The sequence below is a fragment of the Crotalus tigris genome, unplaced genomic scaffold (genome assembly GCF_016545835.1).
Source record: "Crotalus tigris isolate CLP2741 ecotype Arizona unplaced genomic scaffold, ASM1654583v1 scf7180000017725.2566008, whole genome shotgun sequence".
NCBI classification, from domain to species: Eukaryota; Metazoa; Chordata; class Lepidosauria; order Squamata; family Viperidae; genus Crotalus; species Crotalus tigris.
Window position 1 is genome coordinate 238,961 of NW_024096593.1, and position 21,344 is coordinate 260,304.

Genomic DNA, 21,344 nt, shown 5'->3' on the forward strand with positions numbered 1-21,344 from the left:
GGCATTTGAATTGTAAGCCACCCAGAGTCCCTGACTGAGATGGGTGGCTATGAAAATTGAATAAATATAAATAAATAAATGATATTAATGGACAGATAGATAGCATTTTGAGGTAGATGTCTTTCCCTCATTCTGTAGGCAGGAATAAAAAACAACTCTTACAATTAAATGTGCACGGAAGGTTTAAGTCTTCTATGTTCACTTAAGCAAAATTAAATAATTTCATAGTAATTCTGCAATCTGAACCTAATTGAAGATTTTTAGCATTTTAGCATACCATTTTATAAAAATTATAGGCATTAACAGCGGTATATGTTTAGTTCACGTACAAATGATACAGAAATTAAAAAGTTCATGTGAAATCTACCAATTTCCAGTGGAACTTGTCAAGTACAGTATCAGAAGAGTTAAAGGCCTACATTTCCTACTTCAAATTTGGTTTCCAAAGATCAAGGCTTATTGTTGCAACATGCATTTTTAAACTGCTAATCATTACAATAATGGAACTTGATGTTTTCCTGTTGAGCCAGATGTATTTGACTGACCAAAAACACCAATACAGAGGATTGTAAGAGTTTTTGTTTTTAAATTTAAATATCTGATTTTCACAGAATTTTATGTTATGGTATTTGTATTTATAATTTCTAAGTCATTTCTAATAATTTCATATTTTTATGTTTCTACAGTCATGTAAAAATGTTTATGTTTCTACAGTCATATCCACAGATATGGAGCAGTATCAAGATGCATATATGTTCTTCCCATGTAATGTTGGCATTATAGTTTCCAACAGAGTAGTTTAATAGAAATGTGAGTGTTATGTAATTTGGATTCAAACTAAAATGTTTTATGTAAATTATGATTTTTAGCACAGGAGCTTTTATGCTATACATTAATATCCTTAACATGTTTTGGAATTATCTTCCTGTATTAACAATTTACAACAACAGTTTTACTATCCCTCTTAATAGTCATTATCAATCATACATGATTATTTGTTTATGGTACCCATGAGTGTACTAGAGTGTGTAATGAGTGTGCTTTTATGGCAACATAAATTGCGTTTCCTATAGAACTTGTGCGGCAATTTCTAGAATAAGAAACCTGTAAGTAAGTAGAGAATGAGAACATAAATTTAAAGGAATCATATTATTTGATATGTATCTACTTTGGTGTTCATGGCATATATTTTATAATTAAAGACAAAATTATTAGTATATAGTAATCAAACTAATATTTGTGAGGCATTTATATTGTGGAATAGTATTAGAATATATGTATGTATTTCATATGCAGTTAAATCAAATGTATCTTGGATTGTAAATGAAGTATCAAGTAGATAACATGAGTGCAACTATGCTTGTTACAACTTTATACTTTAATCTGTGAAAAGTTTTCAAAAAAATTGTGTTAAAACAATGTCATGAAAATAAAATAAAATATATATTAAAATTTCAAATAGTGGCTTGTTAATCTTAACTACTAATTTATTAAAACAAATGTAATAATCTTAATAATGTAGTGAATTACTTTTATCAAAATTTATTATTGTTACAAACAGTGCCTAAGAATGACAGCTGTTTAAAGTTGAACAATGGGTGTATAAATACCAGAATTCTACTACAAAATATTTTAAATATTAAAAATAGAAAAGTGATTTTTTAAAAAATAATATATGGTCAAGAAGAAATTTGAAAAAGCTCAAGGCATCACATAACTCTGAGCATGTGCTTTGAGAACTGGAGACAGGTCAGCTGAGAAAAAAGTTTTACTCCAAGGATTTCTAACTTTTGATCTGATCAATTTCAAAACCTATATGTGTAACATAGAAATTAGTAAGGCTTTGCTGAATTTACCAAATAATCTGAACATAAACATTGGCCTAGCTCACAGTAAGCCTTTAATTAAATTTTGCCAGAGCCATTAGACCTTTTTCACAAATTTTCTCACAAAACTAGAAAGACTGGGAAAAGGAAGTACTCTTATTGTACTGACATCTGGAGAAAATAAAAATCAGGTTTTCCCATAGGATTATTTATGCATAGCAACGGTAGTGGTAGTTCTACTTAATCCCATAGTACTGTGCTGTGAAATTCCTCAACCATTTAAACAATTATATGAAGCCAATGAGTAAAGTCATGTTATCTGTCAAAGATGGCATTATCAAAATACTGATGATACCCAGCTGTTTTTCCTCATCATCTGAAGCAGAAGATATCAATAATGTAAGGCTTTGCTGGGAGGCATATTTTTTATCTAATCAATTACCTATCTATTGGCGGAGTAATTTATGAAAAAAGAAATACATATTCCTATCATTTCATCTGGTATTTTCTCTTATCAGATTTTGCTGTTTCAATAGCTATGATTATTCAATAAGAATAGATTGGCTATAATTCATAGTTTGGTAACCTCCAGGCTGGCTCTGGGCCTCCATGGTCATTTGTTCTGCGGCTGCAGAAGACATAGGATACTTTGCTTAAGAATGTCCGAGACAGAGACAGGAATAGCAAAACCAACCTTATATAAATTGAATGCAGGTATATTTATGTTAAGCATAAATAAACCTAGCTAATTTCTGTGATCCTGAGCACTAAGTAGACTCAAAACTAACGTACCATATGCAGACAGATGGAAGAAAAGGGAATGTACTATATTTAATCACTGCACTTCTGGAAATTCACTAACTTTTTTTTTAATTCCATTTTTTTAAAAAAAAACTTCATAGTTTCCATAACCCAACAGAAGAGATATGGCACTCTTAGCAAGCAGTTTCCTGATTTGGGGTTGGCTTTGGGGTAGGGGAAGGAAATTGACTCTGCACAAATGCAATGACCTTTTGCCATCCCCTGAGAAGTCACAAATTCTTGCCCTAAAACTACCAGACATTATTGTGGGGGCTTCAGCACTGTTAACTACATCACCTAGGTATGTAAAAGGTAGAGAAGGAAGGCAAGTACTTTTGATTTCAGGTTGTAGTTCCCTCCATCTCAAGGGACAACTTTGGTCTTCTGAAGCAACTTCTGAAGCATTCTGTCCTGTTGGTTCTTCTCCCGTTCCAAGTTTTATTCGACTATAGGAATCTTCAATTTGATAAAGTACTACAGTATTATGATATATTAATCTTAACTACAGACTGTTGTTCATTTATGTCAATAAGATACGATAGCGGTTCTCAAACATTTTGTTCTCAGTATCCTTTTACAATCTTAAATATGACAGAGGACACAAAAAGTTTTGGTTTATGTGGGTTATATCTATCCACATATATTGCATTAGAAATGTTAAAATACTTATTTGACTTTGTGGACCCTTGAAAGATTTTTGCGGATCTCCAAGGTTCTCTAGTCCACACTTGGGGAACCATGAGATACCAGAGCGGAGGATGAACAGCTGAAACATGATTGATACTTTTACATACATGGAATACTTCTCCACCTCCAATTCTGGACTAAATAACAGAGTAGGAAGGGACCTTGGAGGTCTTCTAGTCCAACCCCCTGCTCAGGGAGGAAACCCGTTTCAGACAAATGGTTGTCCAATCTCTTCTTAAAAACTTCCAGTGTTGGAGCATTCACAACTTTTGGAGGCAAGTTGTTCCGCTGATTAATTGTTCTAACTTTCAGGATTTTTTTCTTAGTTCTAGGTTGCTTCTTTCCTTGATTAGTTTCCATCCATTGGCTTCTTGTCCTGCCTTCAGGTGCTTTGGAGAATAGCTTGACTTCCTCTTCTTTGTGGCAGCCCCTGAGATATTGGAGCACTGCTATCATGTCACCCTAGTCCTTCTTTTCATTAAAGACTGAGACCTGCTTCCTCTTCCTCCTCCTGAAATTTCGCAACTACAATATCTCATGCCGTGATTGGAGATGCCGCGCTACAAAAGGACGCTTTATGACGACCGAGGGATCCCCGTCGTCGCTAAGTGATTCATTGGGGCGTCACCAGCTTTCCTTCCAGAAGACGGAACCGACCTCCTCCAGGAGCATTAACACGCCCAGACGCCGCGGTCTCTCAGCTGTAGTGGCAACGGTTGCCTTGTAATGGCGGCGGCGGCGGCAGTTACCAGCCTCTTCTCGCTGCTGGACCTGATCCGATAGCTTGAAAGCCCCGCCCAGCGCAAAAGGGGAGATTCGCATTCGCCTGTTTGGACTTGGCGGGCTTTCTGTGGTCTCCATGGAGGCCGACGCGCCAGTTCGAGTCATTTCAAGGGAGGTGGGAATGGAAGAAAAGAAAAACAAAAGGGAGGGGAATTGTACGCCTAGTTCCAAAATGACAGGAGTGGATAAATGCCGTTACCTCCTACCCGGCCCCATCTCACTTCCGGGTCTGTGGCAGGGCAACTTCCTTTTAGGATAAGAAGGAAGGGCTGGTGAAGGTGAAGCGAGGCTGTGGCCAGTTTTGATGGGTTTCTCTGGAATGATGTAACCAGCCTGGTAACGGTTAAAGGAGGGCGGGCACCCGAGCGATGGTGGGGTGGGGAATAAGGGAATTTGCTCGGGGAGCGGGACGGTGGAGAAAATCCTCATATGGACTCGGTTCTGTGCAGCTAGCTGCCAAATGAAAAATGATCCGTTATCAGCGTCTGCAATAAGGCACATTATGAAGGCGGAGGGGGGAGAAAACGTGTATTTTTTTCAGTACTAAAGCATTGTTTATTGAGGCCGCTACTGCAATATTTGGCTTTGTATATTGAGGTACTAGCTCAAACCAGATTAGAAAACATTGGTATCTGGCTCCAAAATAAAAAATAAAAAATTACCAGAGAGCAGATTATTGAAATCTTGGCAATGCAAGTAACTTGCATTTTTAAAATACCATTCTGCTGTTTTGTTAAACTTTATGGTTTGTAGAGAGGATTAGCATCCAGAATAAATGCTTAGGTAGGCGGATGCTTTGTGGAGAAAATTAGTTAACAGAAGAGTATGAAATCAAACCAAGAGCTTTACAGGCAATAATATCTGAAATTCTTTACTTTTCAGTAAACTTATGTATGCTGTTTGCTTAATAAATAATAAATTTATTGTAAAATCAGTTGATTAAAAGCTACCCAGTTCAGTCTTTCTTTAAAAATAAGCGATTAGGCTGTGCAAATGCTCTAGTATATAAACAAGTTTTATAATGCTTTTTATGCTACCTTTTCCTCTTTTCTATGTTTTTATAGAAAATGATTATAGACTTATGGAGATATTTCTATACAAATATCTTTCGATTTTGGCTAAAGTGGATCTTAAGACTGGTAACTGGAAAATGTGAATTGCAGCGTATTTGCAACGGCACAAGGAAAAATGCAAAAAGAACACTACGAATAGGTAATAAATATGTTTATACATTATTATGACAATTTTTTTATATTAGCCAATGACAGGCCAAGAGATGATCTGAAATCCCATGTAATTTTCATAACTTTTTGAAAGTCCTTTAGTAGCATTTAAATAATTGGCGAGATTTGTAATAGCAAGCCAAATATCTGGTTATACATGGTACATACATTAAGTATTAGCTTATTTTTACATTGGATCTTTTTTCCATATAGGTTGGTACAGTAATAGTTAGATTATTTATATATTTATTTACATTTCTTATTTCTAAACTGTCCATCTCCCTTAAAGAGGGGCTACACAAATACACACACGCATACACACACACTTATCCCTTTGTGCTATTTTTCCCTTAGACTTTCCCCCCCCTAACTTTTATCTTTTCTTAGTTTTCTGAATTTGGAACTATTATCCCCATTTTTCATTTTGTTTAATTTAAGTTATTTCTTTTTAAGTCCTACCTTCCTGTTTTCATAGGCCTATATTAGTGCTTCCTTCTTGTTTTTTACATCTGATTAGCTCTATTGATGATAGCCTAACGCCCTAACCCATTATCATATCATGCTGAAACTTTCCATATTGTTAACATGGTCATGTACAAAGACTCATGTAATGAGTAAAGGTGGCTCTCACACTATGACAGATGTTGTTACAATTTATTTTGGCATGTTATGCAAATGGTTTAAAAGACATAATAAACAATAAACCTATAGTTTGCTTGTCATACTTCCTGAGTATTCATTAACATGTTTTTTGCTGAGTTATAAAAATATTTGCAAGGCTGTATCAGAATAATGTTCACTAATTTATTCTTTGTAAACATGAAATGTTATTTGGGAGTTTGTGAATAGTTTTAATAAACATAATTAACACTTATCATTGCAGAGTATTCACTGGAATCATCAAAGCATAAGGTAGGATATATTTTGTGTGTATAAAATGGATTTTCCCCTGTTTTTCTTATGAGAACAGGACCATCAAAATTGGTTTTTAACTTGCATTTCAAAATCAGTTTCCAACATACGTAATGTCTAAAATTCTGCTTTAGCAATACAGAACATCCTGTTCCTTCAAAACATTGCATGTTATAATGTTTATTCATTTGAGAAATGTAGTCAGAGGTTTTGCCATGTTATTGCAAAAGGGACCTGCTTGACAGGATCCCAGACTACCTCTCTAAACCAAAGGCTTTTCTGCACTATTATAAAATGTGCCTTTCTAATCTCAAGTCACTTTACTTTCTATACTTGTAAGCAGCGACACACACAATATATTTAAAACAGTTGACTAACCTTGATTATTAGTTCAGAAAAAGAGCACTGTCAAATTCAGTTGTGCTGATTATGAATATGTTAGTTATAAAACTTTCAGGGAGTTCTGCAACTGAAATTAAAAAGCATGCTTGCCAAATCCAGCTTCTTCAATTTGGTTATTTCAAGATTCTCAGCAACATTTTTTCATGAATATCTTCCTTGTTAGTAAAGTTGTGCACTGCATTTTGTTTTGTGTAATTTCATATTTTAAGTTGATAAGTTTTGGGAAAGTCCAAAACCATTTACAGGTAGTCCTTGGCTTACATCCAGTGACCATTCAAAGTTATGGAGGTGCTGAAAAAATGGACATATTGCAAGTTCTTCCAGTTTCAGCCTTTGTAGTATCCCCATGGTCATGTGATTGTTAATCACAATTACAATGTCAGGGGAAACTGCAGGCATGTGATTGCCATTTGTGCCCTGCCGGCTTCCCAGAAGCAAAGTCAATGGCAAACCTGGCAGGGAAGTTCACAAATTGCTCTAGTAATTTTTCTCCCACCCATAGCACCCTCTCCACTCTCATGCAGCCTCTGCTAGCCCTCTCAGGCCCTTCAGGGCCTCTTAAAACTAACATGTGGATTGCAGTATCCTTCCCAGGGCCTCTGCACAGCACCCCTTTACTTCTTATTTGGGATTCCCATCTCTTCCAACTTAATGACCTGTACATCTTGGCAACTAGAATGGCCCAGTATTGCTATTACTACACATTGCAGTCATGTGACATTGCATTTTACAACTACAGATAGTCCTCGACTTACAACAGTTCATTTAGTGACCATTCAAAGTTACAACGGCACTGAACATTTTCACATTTACAACTGTTGTGGCATTCCAATTAGAGAGATGGGGGAAAGGAAAACAAAACTGGGGGTACAGTCAACAAAAGAACTACAGCAGAAAATAATTACCAACTTTGATATAAAAACAAAAAAATAATAATCTTTTGAACTAAATTAGATGATAATGTACAATTTTTTTTGAGATCAAACAAATCTAGTTAAATTTTCTTTTTTCCCCACATTTCATGCAAAAAGGCTAAGTTGTTTCCAAGTAGAGATGACGTTAGACAAAGTTTTTTCTCCCATCAAAGCAAAGTCTCTGAATTAAAATACATATCTGATTCCAATAATTCTTAGCTCTCTTACATGTCCACCAGAGCACCTTTGGATTGGTGCTTAACAATTAAATTGTCAAAGAACTATAAGGATGTGCAAATGTATGTTGGAAATGTAATCAATCAGAAGATGTTTTTTAGGAATGTCTGATGTTTTCATTCCAATTGAAAAACTAAATAGATTATTACTGTTACATTATCTCATCCAAAGAAGCTTACTTGGTAATTTTGACCCAGTCACTCTTTCTTAGCTTAACCTATATCACAAGGTTTTTAGACAAAAAGAGAAAATAAAGAACTAAATACACTGCCTTCAGCTCTTGAAGAAAACATGAGATAGAAGTCAAATAAATGATTCTCAGAATGCGAAGATTTGCTTACCCTTCTACAGTATATCTGTTAAATAAACCAATATTTTTTTCATGGTTATCAAATAATTTCTGAAGTAAGGTAACAATCCTAAATGTAGAATAAACCGTATCGAGTGCTATTTCTGAGCAACTATTTCAATTTAGATTCTGCTGTTTAGGTAGATTTTTTTTTCAATTTATTTGTATTTTATTCAAAAAAAATTAAAATATAAAACACCCCAAAAATTTAAGAAATAAAGAAAAAAAATTTTTAAAAGTGCATTGAAAAAGACTTAACATGTATATTGTATATATATTGTCTCCCCTAGCTGAATGCTGATTAACATATTACAACAATATTAGTTTCCACAGGCCAAAGTATTTTAAACTACTAAACTACTAATTCTATTTGCAAGTTGTCACCTGTCATCTATACATTATATTAATAACGCTAGTTAACAGGAAGAACAATAATAACAGTAAAAGACAAGATTACCAAACAGTCTTTTTTCAAGTGCCAGCCTCCTTCCCTTGTCTGTAAATCTAATACATTGTTGCTCAATGTAGTTAATAAGAGAGTTCCTCAAAGCAGAATAAGAAAAAGTAAAAGAGCAGGGAAGATATTATCTGGATATTTCAACCCAAGATTAAAACAAAGATTAAGAAAGATAAACTTCATTTTTTTTGCAAATTGATGAAATACAAAATCTCTGTAGTGAATGCCCAATAAAAATGTAAATCAAGTAAAAGCACTTTCACTATCCAAGGACATGCTGTGTTTCCTTATGGAGAAGCAAAAATTATTCAAAACCACTACATAAATCAAAAGAAAAAAAAAACAGAGTCCAGCAGGGGTTAAAATAAATCAGCATTCAGCCAACAGTCAACTTTTAAAGATAAAAAGCAAAGTAACACAGAGGATTCAAAAGGTGAAGTTAAAACCCAAGCATGCTTAAGAAAATGAATTGCCCAGTGGCTTTCTAACTGCTCCCAAAGGGAACTGATATCTTCAAGACTCCCCTTCTCAGGAGGATCCACGGCCATCCAACAGCCATCTTGGATTATTCCTAAGTACTCCCATTCAAATATAGGGAGCAGCCATGCCAAAGAATCAGCTTTGGCAGCAAAATCAGCAGATCATCATCAGGAAAAAGAAAAGTTCCTACTGTTCAGCAGCCATCTTGGTAAGGAGTCCGCCTTTAGGTAGATTTTTATACAAGCTGAACAGTTGCTTCAAACTAAAAGATGGCTGTACTATTTAAAAACCTTTTATTTGGAGTGTTTGTTTTATACATAACTTAATTTATGCATATGTAATTGAATTACTTAAAATTCATGATCCTCATAATCTGTGGAAACCTTAACTGATTAATGATGATATTCAGATATTTTCTGAAGCTTTAAATATTACTTATCAATATTATATATTTTTAATTTTAATTTTACTTTAATTTTCTACTTTGTTTCATTTAGTCCTTGCAAAATGCTTTGAACACTACTGAAGATGAAGTGGAAAAATGTGTTGCGTGCATAATAGAAGAAAAGAAGATTAAAGTACAGAAAGATGTAGGGTATGTCTGTTACGGCCTCTGCTACAATCTCAAGAAAAATCTTAATTTAGATTAATCTTAATTTTAATCTTAGATTAAATGTGAAAGAAGTAAGTTCACATTTAAATTTACTATATGATGTGATTAAGCTGGTAAATTTATTAATATTGGCATAAATAGAGAATTAACTGAAATTTCTTTCACTTAAAGTAATAAATTAATTATTCTACTCAGTGGAAGATACTGTCTTGTTAAATTAATGGTAATTATTATGAAACATTGCAGTATAACTGAAGAAGTGAATATGTAGTCTTACATTTCACTGTGCACAATTATTAGGCAAGTTATATTTTGGAGGATTAATTTTCTTATTCAACAACTACAGTGCTCTTGGTCAATCCAAAATGTTAATAAACCTCAAATCTGAATATTTAAGAAAGTAAAAGTGAGGTTTTGGCTTTTTATGACAATATGTGTGCACAATTATTGGGTAACTATTAGTGTACAGAATTATTATGCAACTAAATGAAAAACAAAAATTTGCCCATCTCAGTCATTTATTTGCATCTGTTAAGGTGAGAATAATAAACAAACAACTCAAAATGTACAAATAAACATTTCTAACATTTCAAAAAAAAAAATCAGTGATCAATATAGCCAGTTTCTTGATCTGTTGACGATCAACATTTTGTGCAGCAGCAACCATAACCTCCCAGACCCTGTTCAGAAAGGTGTACTGTTTTCCTTCGCCATAAATTTCCCATTTAAGAAGGGCCCACATGTTCTCAATAGGGTTTGGGTCAGGTGAGGAAGGGGGCCATGTCATTATTCATTCATCTTTGAGGCCTTTACTGGCTAGCCACGCAGTGGAATACTTCAATGCATACAATAGAGCATTGGTCTGCATAAAAATCATGGTCTTCTTGAAAGATGCAGACTTTTTCCTGTACCACTGCTTGAAGAAAATGTCTTCTAAAAACTGGTTTGGGAGTTGATTTTGAGTCCATCTTCAACCTGAAAAAGACCAACTAGCTCATCTTTAATATTACTAGCCCTTACCAGTACCCCACCTCTACCTTGCTGGCGTCTGAGTCGCAGTGGAGCTCTATGCCCGGGGTGTCAAACTGCCAGCCCACGGGCCAGATACGTCACCAGGAAACCGTGCCCACCCCATTGCCGGCAATGGGAAAAAAGCTCCGATACGTTGCACAACATCACGTGACGTCGCGAGTTTGACATGTCTGCTCTATGCCCATTACTGATCCAGCCATGAGCCCAACCATGTGGTCCATCAAGAGTCACTCTCATCTCATCAGTCCATAAAACCTTTGACAAATCTGTCTTCAGATGTTTGTTGGCCCAGTTTTGCCGTTTCAACTTATATGTCTTGTTCAGTGGTGGTCAGGTTTCAGCCTTCCTTATCTTGGCCATGTCTCTGAGCATTGAATACCTTGTACTTCTGGGCACTCCAGGTAAGTTGCAGTTCTGGAATATGACAACACTGGAGGATAATGAGTTCCTGGTAACTTCATGTTGGATTCTTCTCAAATCTTTGGCAGTTAATGTTCATCTTTTTCTCTCAACAGATTTCTTGCGACCCTGTTGACTATTTGCAACAAAACATTTAATGGTTCTGTGATGACGTCCCAGTACCTTAGCAATTTCAAGAGCGCTGCATCCCTCTGAAAGACTTTTTAAATTTTTGATTTTTCAGAGTCAATTAAATCTCTTTTTTTGGCCTGAGGAAAAGAAGCTGCCTAATAATTATGCACACGTTGATATAGGGTGTTGATGATATGGTCAAAATTCTCACTTGACTAATAATTGTGCACACTATTTAGCATTATAATTTGTCAAAACTAGATAGGATATCTTGGTATATCATGGTTTCTGAACAGCCACTTGTTTGTGACTGTTAAATATGACTTCATTATTCCAAATTTTGATCATCCAAGGTATTTGAAAGCAGAGAATACAAGATTAGGTAATGGAATTGGTATAATTTCAGTGGTATAATATATTTTTCTATCCAGTGATTGCTTGATGACTGCTGCTACTTTTTACAAAATTTGCAAGTGTAGATTGAAACTATAGTAGAGATATAACATGTTTGTTGGTGTTGTGTTGTTAGTGTGTTATTTTCCCCCTCACTGCCCCCCTCCAGTGGATAGGTGCACCATAGGTAGGAGCTGTGACCGAAATCAAACTAGACATATGTGCATAAAGAGAGAACAGAAAAATTATGGGGAAGTCTTAACATTTTTTAATACCACACTGTAATTATGTGGAACTTTGACTCAATAATATGGTAGGTCAGAACTGGAATACTCTAATGCCTGGCATAGATCTTAGATTGACAAAACAGGTATTTATAAAATCAAAGTTACATATTTCACTTCTGTCATAGAATATTTGGTTTTGTTAGTACTATTTGTTTTGCAGTTGAACATTATGTCACATTGCATCACATGTTACTTAGAATTCTCTGAATTTTCAATTTATGGTAGGTTTGCTTCAAAGCTACAATCATCTTTACTCCAAATATCAGGCTACAAGAAACTCTGTTTGGCAGTGGAAGATCTCAAAAAACAAGTATATAATTCAGACAATAAAGAACATGAAGAGCAATTAATGGAGGTGAACATTTTAGTACTTCTGTGTTACAAATTTAAATTGCTTAATTATATAACATAAAAATCATAGAATAAAATGAATTTGTTTTACACAAGATTTACTTTAAATCTCAATATTTCTTATTAGTAATGGCAACATGGAAGGAGTTAATAAAGAGGGAGAAGATATATGGATACGGTATATTCTAGAGTCACTAATAACACAGTATCATTTAATGAAATTGATTTACCAACTTGTCTAGAACAGATAAAAAGAAGTACTTAACATAATTATATATTGGAGTGTGTGACCATATAAGGTGATTCTGGTATAAGGATATTTTTAAATAACGAATAATTGAATAGTAGCCAGCTTCCCACAACAAAATTGGTGGAATGGAATGTATGAACGCCCTTGGGGAAACTGGATGAGAAGCTGCCTAGGGAATTATTAGACAAGAAAGAGAGAAGCCTGCAGAGAATGAAACTTACGAAGGACCCAGTCTAATGGATCAAACAATTAAAAGTGAAGGCAGGAAGTTTGTTTCTTCAGACTTGCAAAATTCTGTTACTGTAACTTTACAGTAAAGTAAAACTAGTTCATCTTGTCTGTTTCTTATCTAGTTTACTCGGAATGGAAAACAATGGGAAAGCTGGTAGGAGGTTGCAAGTCTCAGGGGGTTTTGTAACATTTTATAAAACAATTTATTTGTGAACAAAAAAATAGAACTTAGAAGTTTTTCATAGCAGGAACATGCTATGCTATGTCTGATAAAATGTTATCTTTACTACAGATAGTCATCGACTTACCAGTTGGGACTAAGCAATGTGGTCATAAAATGATATCATGTGACCAGATCGCTTAGTAACCACAGTCCTAACAAATCCCATTGCCTTGTTAAACAAATTTCACCAGTTAGCCAAGAGCCACCCCAGTCAAAGCCATTCTCAGCTTAGTCGCTTCCAGTCCTGAGCCTCAGTAAGAAAAAGGACTGTCTCAACTCACCAGTTCCCTCTTCCCCATCTCGGGCGCTTTGGCTACCCTGCACCCTGCTTTGCAGGACAGCAAGCAGCCCCACATCTCTGTAGCTCTGGAGCTGCTTGCCATGTCCCAGAAATCTGCAGCTGCCCCAGTCTAGGCTAGACCCAATTGACCTCACCACCTACACTCTGAGACCTCTGCCATTCTGTTTTGTGCACCAGCTGACAATTGTGGCTGCATTTTTATTCCCACTGCTGACAAGGTGTGTCTGGCCTGGCTGACTGGCCATATGAGCCTGACTTTGCAAAGTGAAAAAGGACAAAAAGAAAAAAAAAAACAGTGTAAAGGGGCCAAGCTGTGCCAAATGCCACCTTTGCACTACACTCCTGGGCTATATGGGACTGGTTTTCTGCTTAAAGGGATCGTACCATGCCAAAGCATCCTTTGTCTCAGCCCTTGGGTGACGTAACAAGTGGTTTTGCCCAGTGTGAAAGTTTTCTCAGCTTCCCCTACATATATGTGCTTCCATGAACACCTTCCTCAGCTCTTTCCCATTCGATGAAACAGTTTCCTGTATTGAAAGAATGGCACGCTGGGCATGCCTTGTCCAGTGGGAGGAATGTGTTACAATGTATCATTGTACAGTCAGCACTAACAAGATTCAATTACTTAGATAGAAAGCTTTTTACATTCCACCCTGCAAGGTTCTAATAAATTGTTAATATTAATTTTTAAAAAGAGAAAAATAAGATAAATTAAAACACAAGAAAACTAGCAAGTACAACACTATTACAAAGTCCTTGTTGTTGGTACCACAAAGCCCATGTTGCGTGTCCCTCAGTTCCCAGTGTTGTCATAAGATGGATAACATATAAATTAGTTAAGTAAATAAATATATGAACCAGGTTTTATGTGAATGAGAAAACGGTATACCAGGGACTCTTGATTTGTAGGTATGGCAGACTTTTATAAGTAGACCTTATGGTAACATTTCTATGATTGGTTGGTGGGTGTGTGTGTACTTAAATGATATGATTTTGCTTATTAAAGTAGACATTGCATCAATTTTGATACAAATTAGAATTACTTAAAATAATCTTAGAAATTAAATTAATAGAAGCATATTTGTGCAGCTCTGGAATTTGTTAATGCCCCATGAAAAACTGAAGGCCAGAATCACAAAGCAGTGGTGTGATATTGGTTTCCAAGGTGATGACCCTAAAACAGACTTCAGAGGAATGGGAATGCTGGGATTAACTAATCTTCTGTAAGTATAAAGTATATAAGTCTACTTTTCCATGATTTAAAGTTAAAGTTTTATATATTACATTGGCTATGTATTTACTGCTATTAATGGAAAATATGTTATTGATTACTTGTTCAAATCAGATATGCTAATTTGTCTTCAAGGAAATGCTAATCTTACTTATTAACTCAGTTTAATATACTATAATAATAATGATAAAGTTGGAAGGGACCTTGGAGGTCATCTAGTCCAACCCCTTGCTCAGGCAGGAAACCCTATAACATTTTGGACAAATGGCTGTCCAGTTTCTTCTTAAAAACTTCCAGTGTTGGCGCATTCACCGCTTCTGGAGGCAGGTTGTTCCACTGGTTAATTGTTCTCACTGTCGGGAAGTTTCTCCTTAGGTTCTAGGTTGCTTCTCTCTTTGGTTAGTTTCCACCCATTGCTTCTTGTCCTGCCTTCAGTCGCTTTGGAAAATAGCTTGACTCCCTCTTCTTTGTGGCAGCCCCTGAGATATTGCAACACTGCTATCATGTCCTCCCTCATCCTTCTCTTCGTTAAACTAGACATACCGTAGCGCACTTAACTCCAGTGCAATGATTTCGAACAATATTTTTATGTCTTTTTCAGATATTTTAGTAAACATTATCCTCATGAAGCTCGTCAAATCCTTGTTCGTTCAAATCATCCAAAACTTGGGTAAGTGGCATCTCAGTTACTTATTTTTTTAAACATGGAGGAAAACCAAGTCTGAATGTAATAATTAGTTTATTTGTCCAGCATTAATTTCAAGGCTCAGAGATACCATCTTTATTAAAAGATGTATATGTGTGTGAGTATTTGTAAAAGTAAGTCACTAAGTTGTACAGTAGAAATTATTTTCTTTGTATATGCTTTAACAAAGGTGTAATGTACATGGCCATATACTCTACTCAGCAACCTGGCCACTGCATTCTGCTCCATCTTGAACTTTCAAACCAAATAAAGGATGGACCCATTTAGGTTGCATTGCAGTATTCTAATATAGGTTATCAGTGCTTGAACCAGAAAAGGAGATACAGGTAGTCCTCAAGTTATGATGATAATCGAGTCTGTAATTACCCATTTTTATGACAGCTTTGCAGTGGTTGCTAAACAAACGCCATGGTCATCAAGCGAACACCGTGATTGTTAAGTGAATGCCATAGTTGTTAAGGGAAAGCCCACAGGATAATTAAGCAAACTTGTTTTCCTCAATGGACATTTTTTTCTGGAAACTGAAAGTAGCAAAACTGGCAAAAAAAAAACAACCCTCCACTGAAGGTTATGCTCACATGACCATGGAACTGTGCAAACAGTGATAAATCCAAACTGGTTGCCAAGTGTCTGAAATGCAATTAGGTGACTATGGGTAGGAGAATGCAGCTGTCCAAATTTCAAAAATTCCTGGTAATTAGCTAGGGTGGGGGTCCGACATAACTTCAAATGGTACTAAGCAGCCAGTCATTAAGCAAGGACTATTTCTAATTGATAGATTGACCAAAGTTAGCAATAGGAAGCCCTAGCAAGGATGACTCTAGGAATACCCCCAGATAATATACAAGTGATTGAGAAGGTTTCATTCTATTAAGAAGGCAACATTTATTCATTTGTTTGTTTATTGCAGATACTCTTATGCAATCGTTGGAATAAATTTGACAGAGATGGCTTACAGTCTGTTAACTAAAGGACTTTTAAAGAGCCACTTTTACAACTTGGTTCCTGGTGCTCCTCAGCTGAACGATTTCCATCAGTTTTACTGTGAGTATTTGCAACTGTCCTTTAGAGAGATGGCTGGCTTCTATATTTTTGGAGCAAGCTGTTCCACAATCTGTTTAGAAATTAGTAGTTTTTCTTATTGTATTAAGTACCATTCAGTTTAAATTGTTATAGAAATATTTGGGGGAAAATGTAAGACTTGTTGCAAAGTTTATTCATTCAACAGATTTCTATTTTGCTACAACCAGATGTCTCTCAGCTACCAACCTAGTTTAAAACCCCAAACAAGAAATAATAATAAAGATAAGGAGCAACATTAAAAAATAATAAAAAACCTTGGTATCATATGCAAGCTAAGAGAATGCTCTTAGTGAAATCTTCACCGTTTTCCAAAAACCCAGGAAGGAAGGGGCTAGACTGATCTTTGTCAGGAAACTGTTCCAAACCACTGGTGTAGCCCCAGTACCATGTAGCGTAGGTGCCAGCCCCTTTTGCGCTGAAGGTTGAAGTGAAAATGTAGGTAGCCCAATTGGGGGCAGAATTTCCACTGCTAAGGAAGGCAGATGCTAAGTAAATCCTGGTCAATTTTATAACCTTTTTTTGCCATAGTTGTTAAGTAAATTACTGCAGTTGTTAAGTGAATCCGCTCCCCCATTGTCTTTAATTGTTGAAAGCTGGCTGGAAAGGTCACAAATGGTGATCACATGACCTTGGGACGCTGCAACCACCGTAAGTGCATGCTGGTTGCCAAGCACCCGAATTTTGATAATGTGATGTGTGCTGCCCCACTCACAGGAGACATCACACTATGAGGTGCCGCGATGGATGTAAGTGTGAGCACTGGTTGTAAATCTCTTTCTTCAATACCATTATAACTTTAAATGATTGCTAAACAATTGGTTATAATTGGAGGACTTCCTGTATTAGTTTCACAAAACGAGGAAAATGCTCTTTAAAATTCATGGTGACTAAATTTTGGATGTATCTAAAATAATTTTTCAGTTCTAAGGATTGCATTTAGAGAAGGATATAGAACAGTGATTCTCAACCTTTCTAATGCCACGACCCCATAATACAGTTCCCCATGTTGTGGTGACCCCCAACCACTTATACATCACCGGGTGCCAGGGGCGTGGTCAAAGAAAAGGGGGAAAAATGGCGGACAGCCTTGTTTGGTGACCCCTGTGAAATGGTCATTCGACCCCAAATGGGGTCCCAACCCACAGGTTGAGAACCACTGACATAGAACAATAAATAATACATTTATGCAAAACTATAGTATGCCACATCTATAGCATTGTGTGCAGTACAAGTTACCACATCTAAAAAGTGGTATTATAAAACTGGAAGAAATACTGGAAATATTTAGGAGATCAAATATCTTCCTTTAAAAAAGGTAGGAACTTTTAGGACACTTCAGCTTGGGGAGGAGGGGAAGTAACCAGGAAGAAGATGATCAAGAGTTATAACATGTATGACGTAGTGAGAGTGAACAACTTTATTTCCATTAATTGAATGGATGTAATCCAATGATTTGCCTTATTTTGAAAAGGCAAAATATAGCATTTCTAACCCCACACATAATTAATTTGTGGAATTAATTATCACGAGCTGTGTTGGTAATATTGATAACTTTAAAAAAAATAGATAAATTAATACAAGACAAATCTATCAAGAGCAGTTGATCCTGAGCCTCAGTTCTCTCCAATTTTTTGACAAGCCTTGGCTTGATTCACAAAGCTATTCTTATGTACTTAAGTAACTCGTTTTAATAATGGAAAAATATTTTTTAAAAATTTACTTATCTCTAATATTATATCCTCACAACAAGTGTTTGATTTTTTTGGTCTTCACAGGTTATTTGACGTACGAATTTGACAATTTTTGGTTTGAAGAGAAACCGGAGAGTATTATGTACTTCAACCAGTATAGAGAGAAGTTTCATGACAAAATCAAAAGACTTCTCCTGGATTATGATGTGGTCCTTGCCTTAAAAACTGAAAACTAGAAATGTGTGATTCTTTGAGTTCTGTACATAAATATTATGCACTTGATCGAAACTCTGGTATTCAACCAAAAATTCCATTTATTGCTCAAAGGTTTATACATCCATTATTATTTTTATAGAAAATATGCTTGGACAATCAATACTTATTTAAGACTGAACATTGTATTTGAAAGATAATTTTTTTAATATAAAGATCCTCATTGGATCATAAGACCTCACAATTTTTCTACACTTAGTAGAAGGTGTAAAATAATTGTTGAACTTTATCATGTTGCTCAGCTATAGATTCATATCCAAATTTGATTGATACTTGATTTACAGTAAAAGATGTTATGACAGTTCATTAATGGAAAATTTGTTGTAGATTTTTTATATTGTATATCTTGTTCTTTTCAAATATGGAAGCTTTAGTGCTCTATTATGATTTGGAAAAGAATGTATACATCAATAAGTAGTATGTTACTTGAATGAATGAAAGCTGTCTTTAGTGTCCTTACTTAGTCATATTCACTAACTGTTTTATCTCCTTTTGGATGTGTGTAGATAGAAACTCGTAGATTAATCTTTCATTTCAAAAGAAATGTTATACACTACCATAAAATATAAAACTAAATAAATTTTGCCTCTATTGCCATCAAATATCAATCTCTGTCCTCCCTCCATCTGTTTTTTCATTTAACAACATTTAGGAGTTATATAATATAGAACTTAAAGTATTTAATAGAAGATAATAATTAGTACATTCTTTTTTCAATGTATCACTCATTGAGGACTACATATATAATTCTCAGACAATCTAGGTACTAGAATTGTACTCATGTTGAAAATCTATACAGACTTTTTTCCCCCTAAACTTTGTATTTAGCCTTGTTGACATTTGAGAGATGGACGGAATGATTAAGATTATTAAAGTGCCTTTTATTTAAAGCAGTTGAGTATCATCCCTGGAGCTGGGATTAATTGATTTTTAGATAGCTCCTAGGATGTGCCTCTGTTATAATATTTAATACTGGAATTGGGCATATTTAATCTTGCTGACTAAAAATGTGTGTGCAAATTATATCACCAATCCAGAAAAAGTGAATCAAAATATTTGAAGAATATTTAAAGAAAATACAATTATATATGACAACTTGGGCAAAATTTATTATGAACATTAGATACTATGTAAAATGCATGTTGGACACATTAAAAATGGTCTGCACTGTCCTACTGAGCTCTCATTTTATATATATAATTATGCTTTGTTATAAATCAGGAATTCCTGTTGCAAAACAAAAATTAAGAAACTCATATAGTTGTATGGGAATACTGGAGATATTTGTTCACGGCATATAATTGGATTGAATTCATTATTGACTGAAATGTTTTTTTAATTATAAGAAAGTTTTTCATAATATAAAGATTAGGTTTGTTGTAAAATACATCAAAACATTGGATTCCAAAAGTTCTAAGTCAATTTACCCAAAATTTCAGTTTATATCTTACTGGTATTTTGCACTAGCACCCATGCTAATCTAATTATTTTATTAACCTGCTTTTAATTGGTATCATAATACAGTTGTGGGTTACACATGCTGTCTCTATAAGAGCCTTCACAAGATTATGTACTGGTTATTTAATTAACAGTTGTATGTGTTTATCTTTCTCCAATGGTTAAAAGCGCCAACTTCCTTAGACTAGTAATAGTGAGGGGGGTTCAATACTATTTCTTTAATATTTAAGGAAAAATATCACATTTTCTAGGCTAGATTTTATAAAATACTGAATGCTGAAATAGCTACTGTGATCTCCCAAATACACTTTATTTTTACAGATAGGCATTCAGAATTTGGCTGTCTTGTAGTCACGCTATCAATTCAGGGAAAAAAGAAAAGTTTGTCATTGATCTTTTGTAATATTTGGGCAAATGCAGAAACATTGCTATAGTTAAATATATGAATTGGTTCCCACTTTTGTGTGAAGGGCTGCAACCTGTTACAGATAGTGCTTGATTTACAGCCACAATTGGGATTGTAATTTCCATCGCTAATGGTTTAGTCATTAAATGGGTTGCACCTAATCTTATTACTTTTTTACTGCAGTCATTAAGCAAATCACATGGTCATTAAGCAAATCTAGCTTCTCTCGTTCTCATTGACTATGCTTGTTGGAAACCAGTTGAAAAAGCCACAAATGGCAATTATGTGACTCTGGGACACTGCAACTGTAGTAAATATCTGTCAATTTACATGTCGATTGCTAAGTGCCCAAATCATGATGATATTTGGGTCATAAGTGCAAGGATTGATTGTAAGTCACTTTTTAAAGCACAGTTGTAACTTTGAATGGTCCTTAAACAAATAATTATGAGTTAAGGACTACTATATGTTGCAACGCCATCCTTATAAAATTGAGGCTTTAGAACAGTATTTTCCTCCCTTTGTAAGCATGGGGCATATTTAGAATTTTGACAGCATGTGGTGACTATTTTCAGAAAATGGCTGAATATGGTTTATGAATGTTTAAAGGCAAAACCTCAAACTGAGACATTCATGCTTGGAAACTTTCATATTCACTTCTTAAGATCCTCATATTAATGAATAATCACATACATACATACATACATATATATATATATATATATATATATATATATATATATATATATATATATATATTTGTTTTCTGAGGTTTTCGCGGGTATTTGTATGTAGGTCTTTGGTTGTTCGGGTTTTCTCCCACGTAAAATTGGAAGTGTCTTGGCGACGTTTCGACGAAGTCCCATTCGTCATCTTCAGGCTGGTGCTTTCAGCTTCGTGCCTCGAGCAGCAGTGTGTGGTCTTGGCTGTTTCTTCCTTTTAACTGCCAGTGGAGGTATGAACTGATTGGGTGGGAGCTTGGCTGTGTTCTGATTGGGTGGAGGTGTGTTCTGATTGGTTAGGGGCTTGGCTGTGCTCTGATTGGCTGGGGGGTTGGCTGTGCTCTGATTGGCTGGGGGGTTGGCTGTGCTCTGATTGGCTGGGGGAGTGTTCTGTTTGGTTGTGCTCAGGTTAGTCTGAGTTGCAGAGGGATTCAAGATTTTGGGCTGCCCTGCCATTCCTTGGCTTCGCGTTCGTGGTCGTGCTTCCTCTT

General features: G+C 35.3%; 1 protein-coding gene across 5 annotated transcripts; it reads left to right on the forward strand.

Annotated features, from left to right (window-relative positions):
• Window positions 1-3,746: 3,746 nt before the first annotated feature.
• On the forward strand, window positions 3,747-19,439 carry ELMOD2 (ELMO domain containing 2). 5 transcript variants are annotated; one of them, XM_039338920.1, is made up of 9 exons: window positions 3,747-4,212; window positions 5,162-5,309; window positions 6,204-6,232; window positions 9,569-9,666; window positions 12,153-12,282; window positions 14,373-14,506; window positions 15,116-15,184; window positions 16,131-16,264; window positions 18,079-19,439. In XM_039338920.1, the coding sequence occupies exons 1-9, from the start codon at window positions 4,174-4,176 to the stop codon at window positions 18,228-18,230; spliced, it is 933 nt and encodes a 310-aa protein (XP_039194854.1). In that variant the 5' UTR covers window positions 3,747-4,173; the 3' UTR covers window positions 18,231-19,439. The 5 variants fall into 5 exon arrangements, with proteins under 5 accessions (XP_039194854.1, XP_039194857.1, XP_039194856.1 ...); XM_039338923.1 differs by lacking the exon at window positions 3,747-4,212 and adding an exon at window positions 4,244-4,375; XM_039338922.1 differs by lacking the exon at window positions 3,747-4,212 and adding an exon at window positions 4,314-4,433.
• The last annotated feature ends 1,905 nt before the right edge of the window (window positions 19,440-21,344 follow it).

What these genes read in the sequence shown, in the direction of transcription:
- ELMOD2 (XM_039338920.1), top strand. Translation starts at nt 4,174, where the DNA reads ATGGAGGCCGACGCGCCAGTTCGAGTCATTTCAAGGGAG. An exon ending in AAAGTACAGAAAGATGTAGG is followed by an intron (nt 9,667 to 12,152) that starts GTATGTCTGTTA and finishes AATTTATGGTAG; the next exon opens with GTTTGCTTCAAAGCTACAAT. An exon ending in ATGAAGAGCAATTAATGGAG is followed by an intron (nt 12,283 to 14,372) that starts GTGAACATTTTA and finishes ATATTTGTGCAG; the next exon opens with CTCTGGAATTTGTTAATGCC.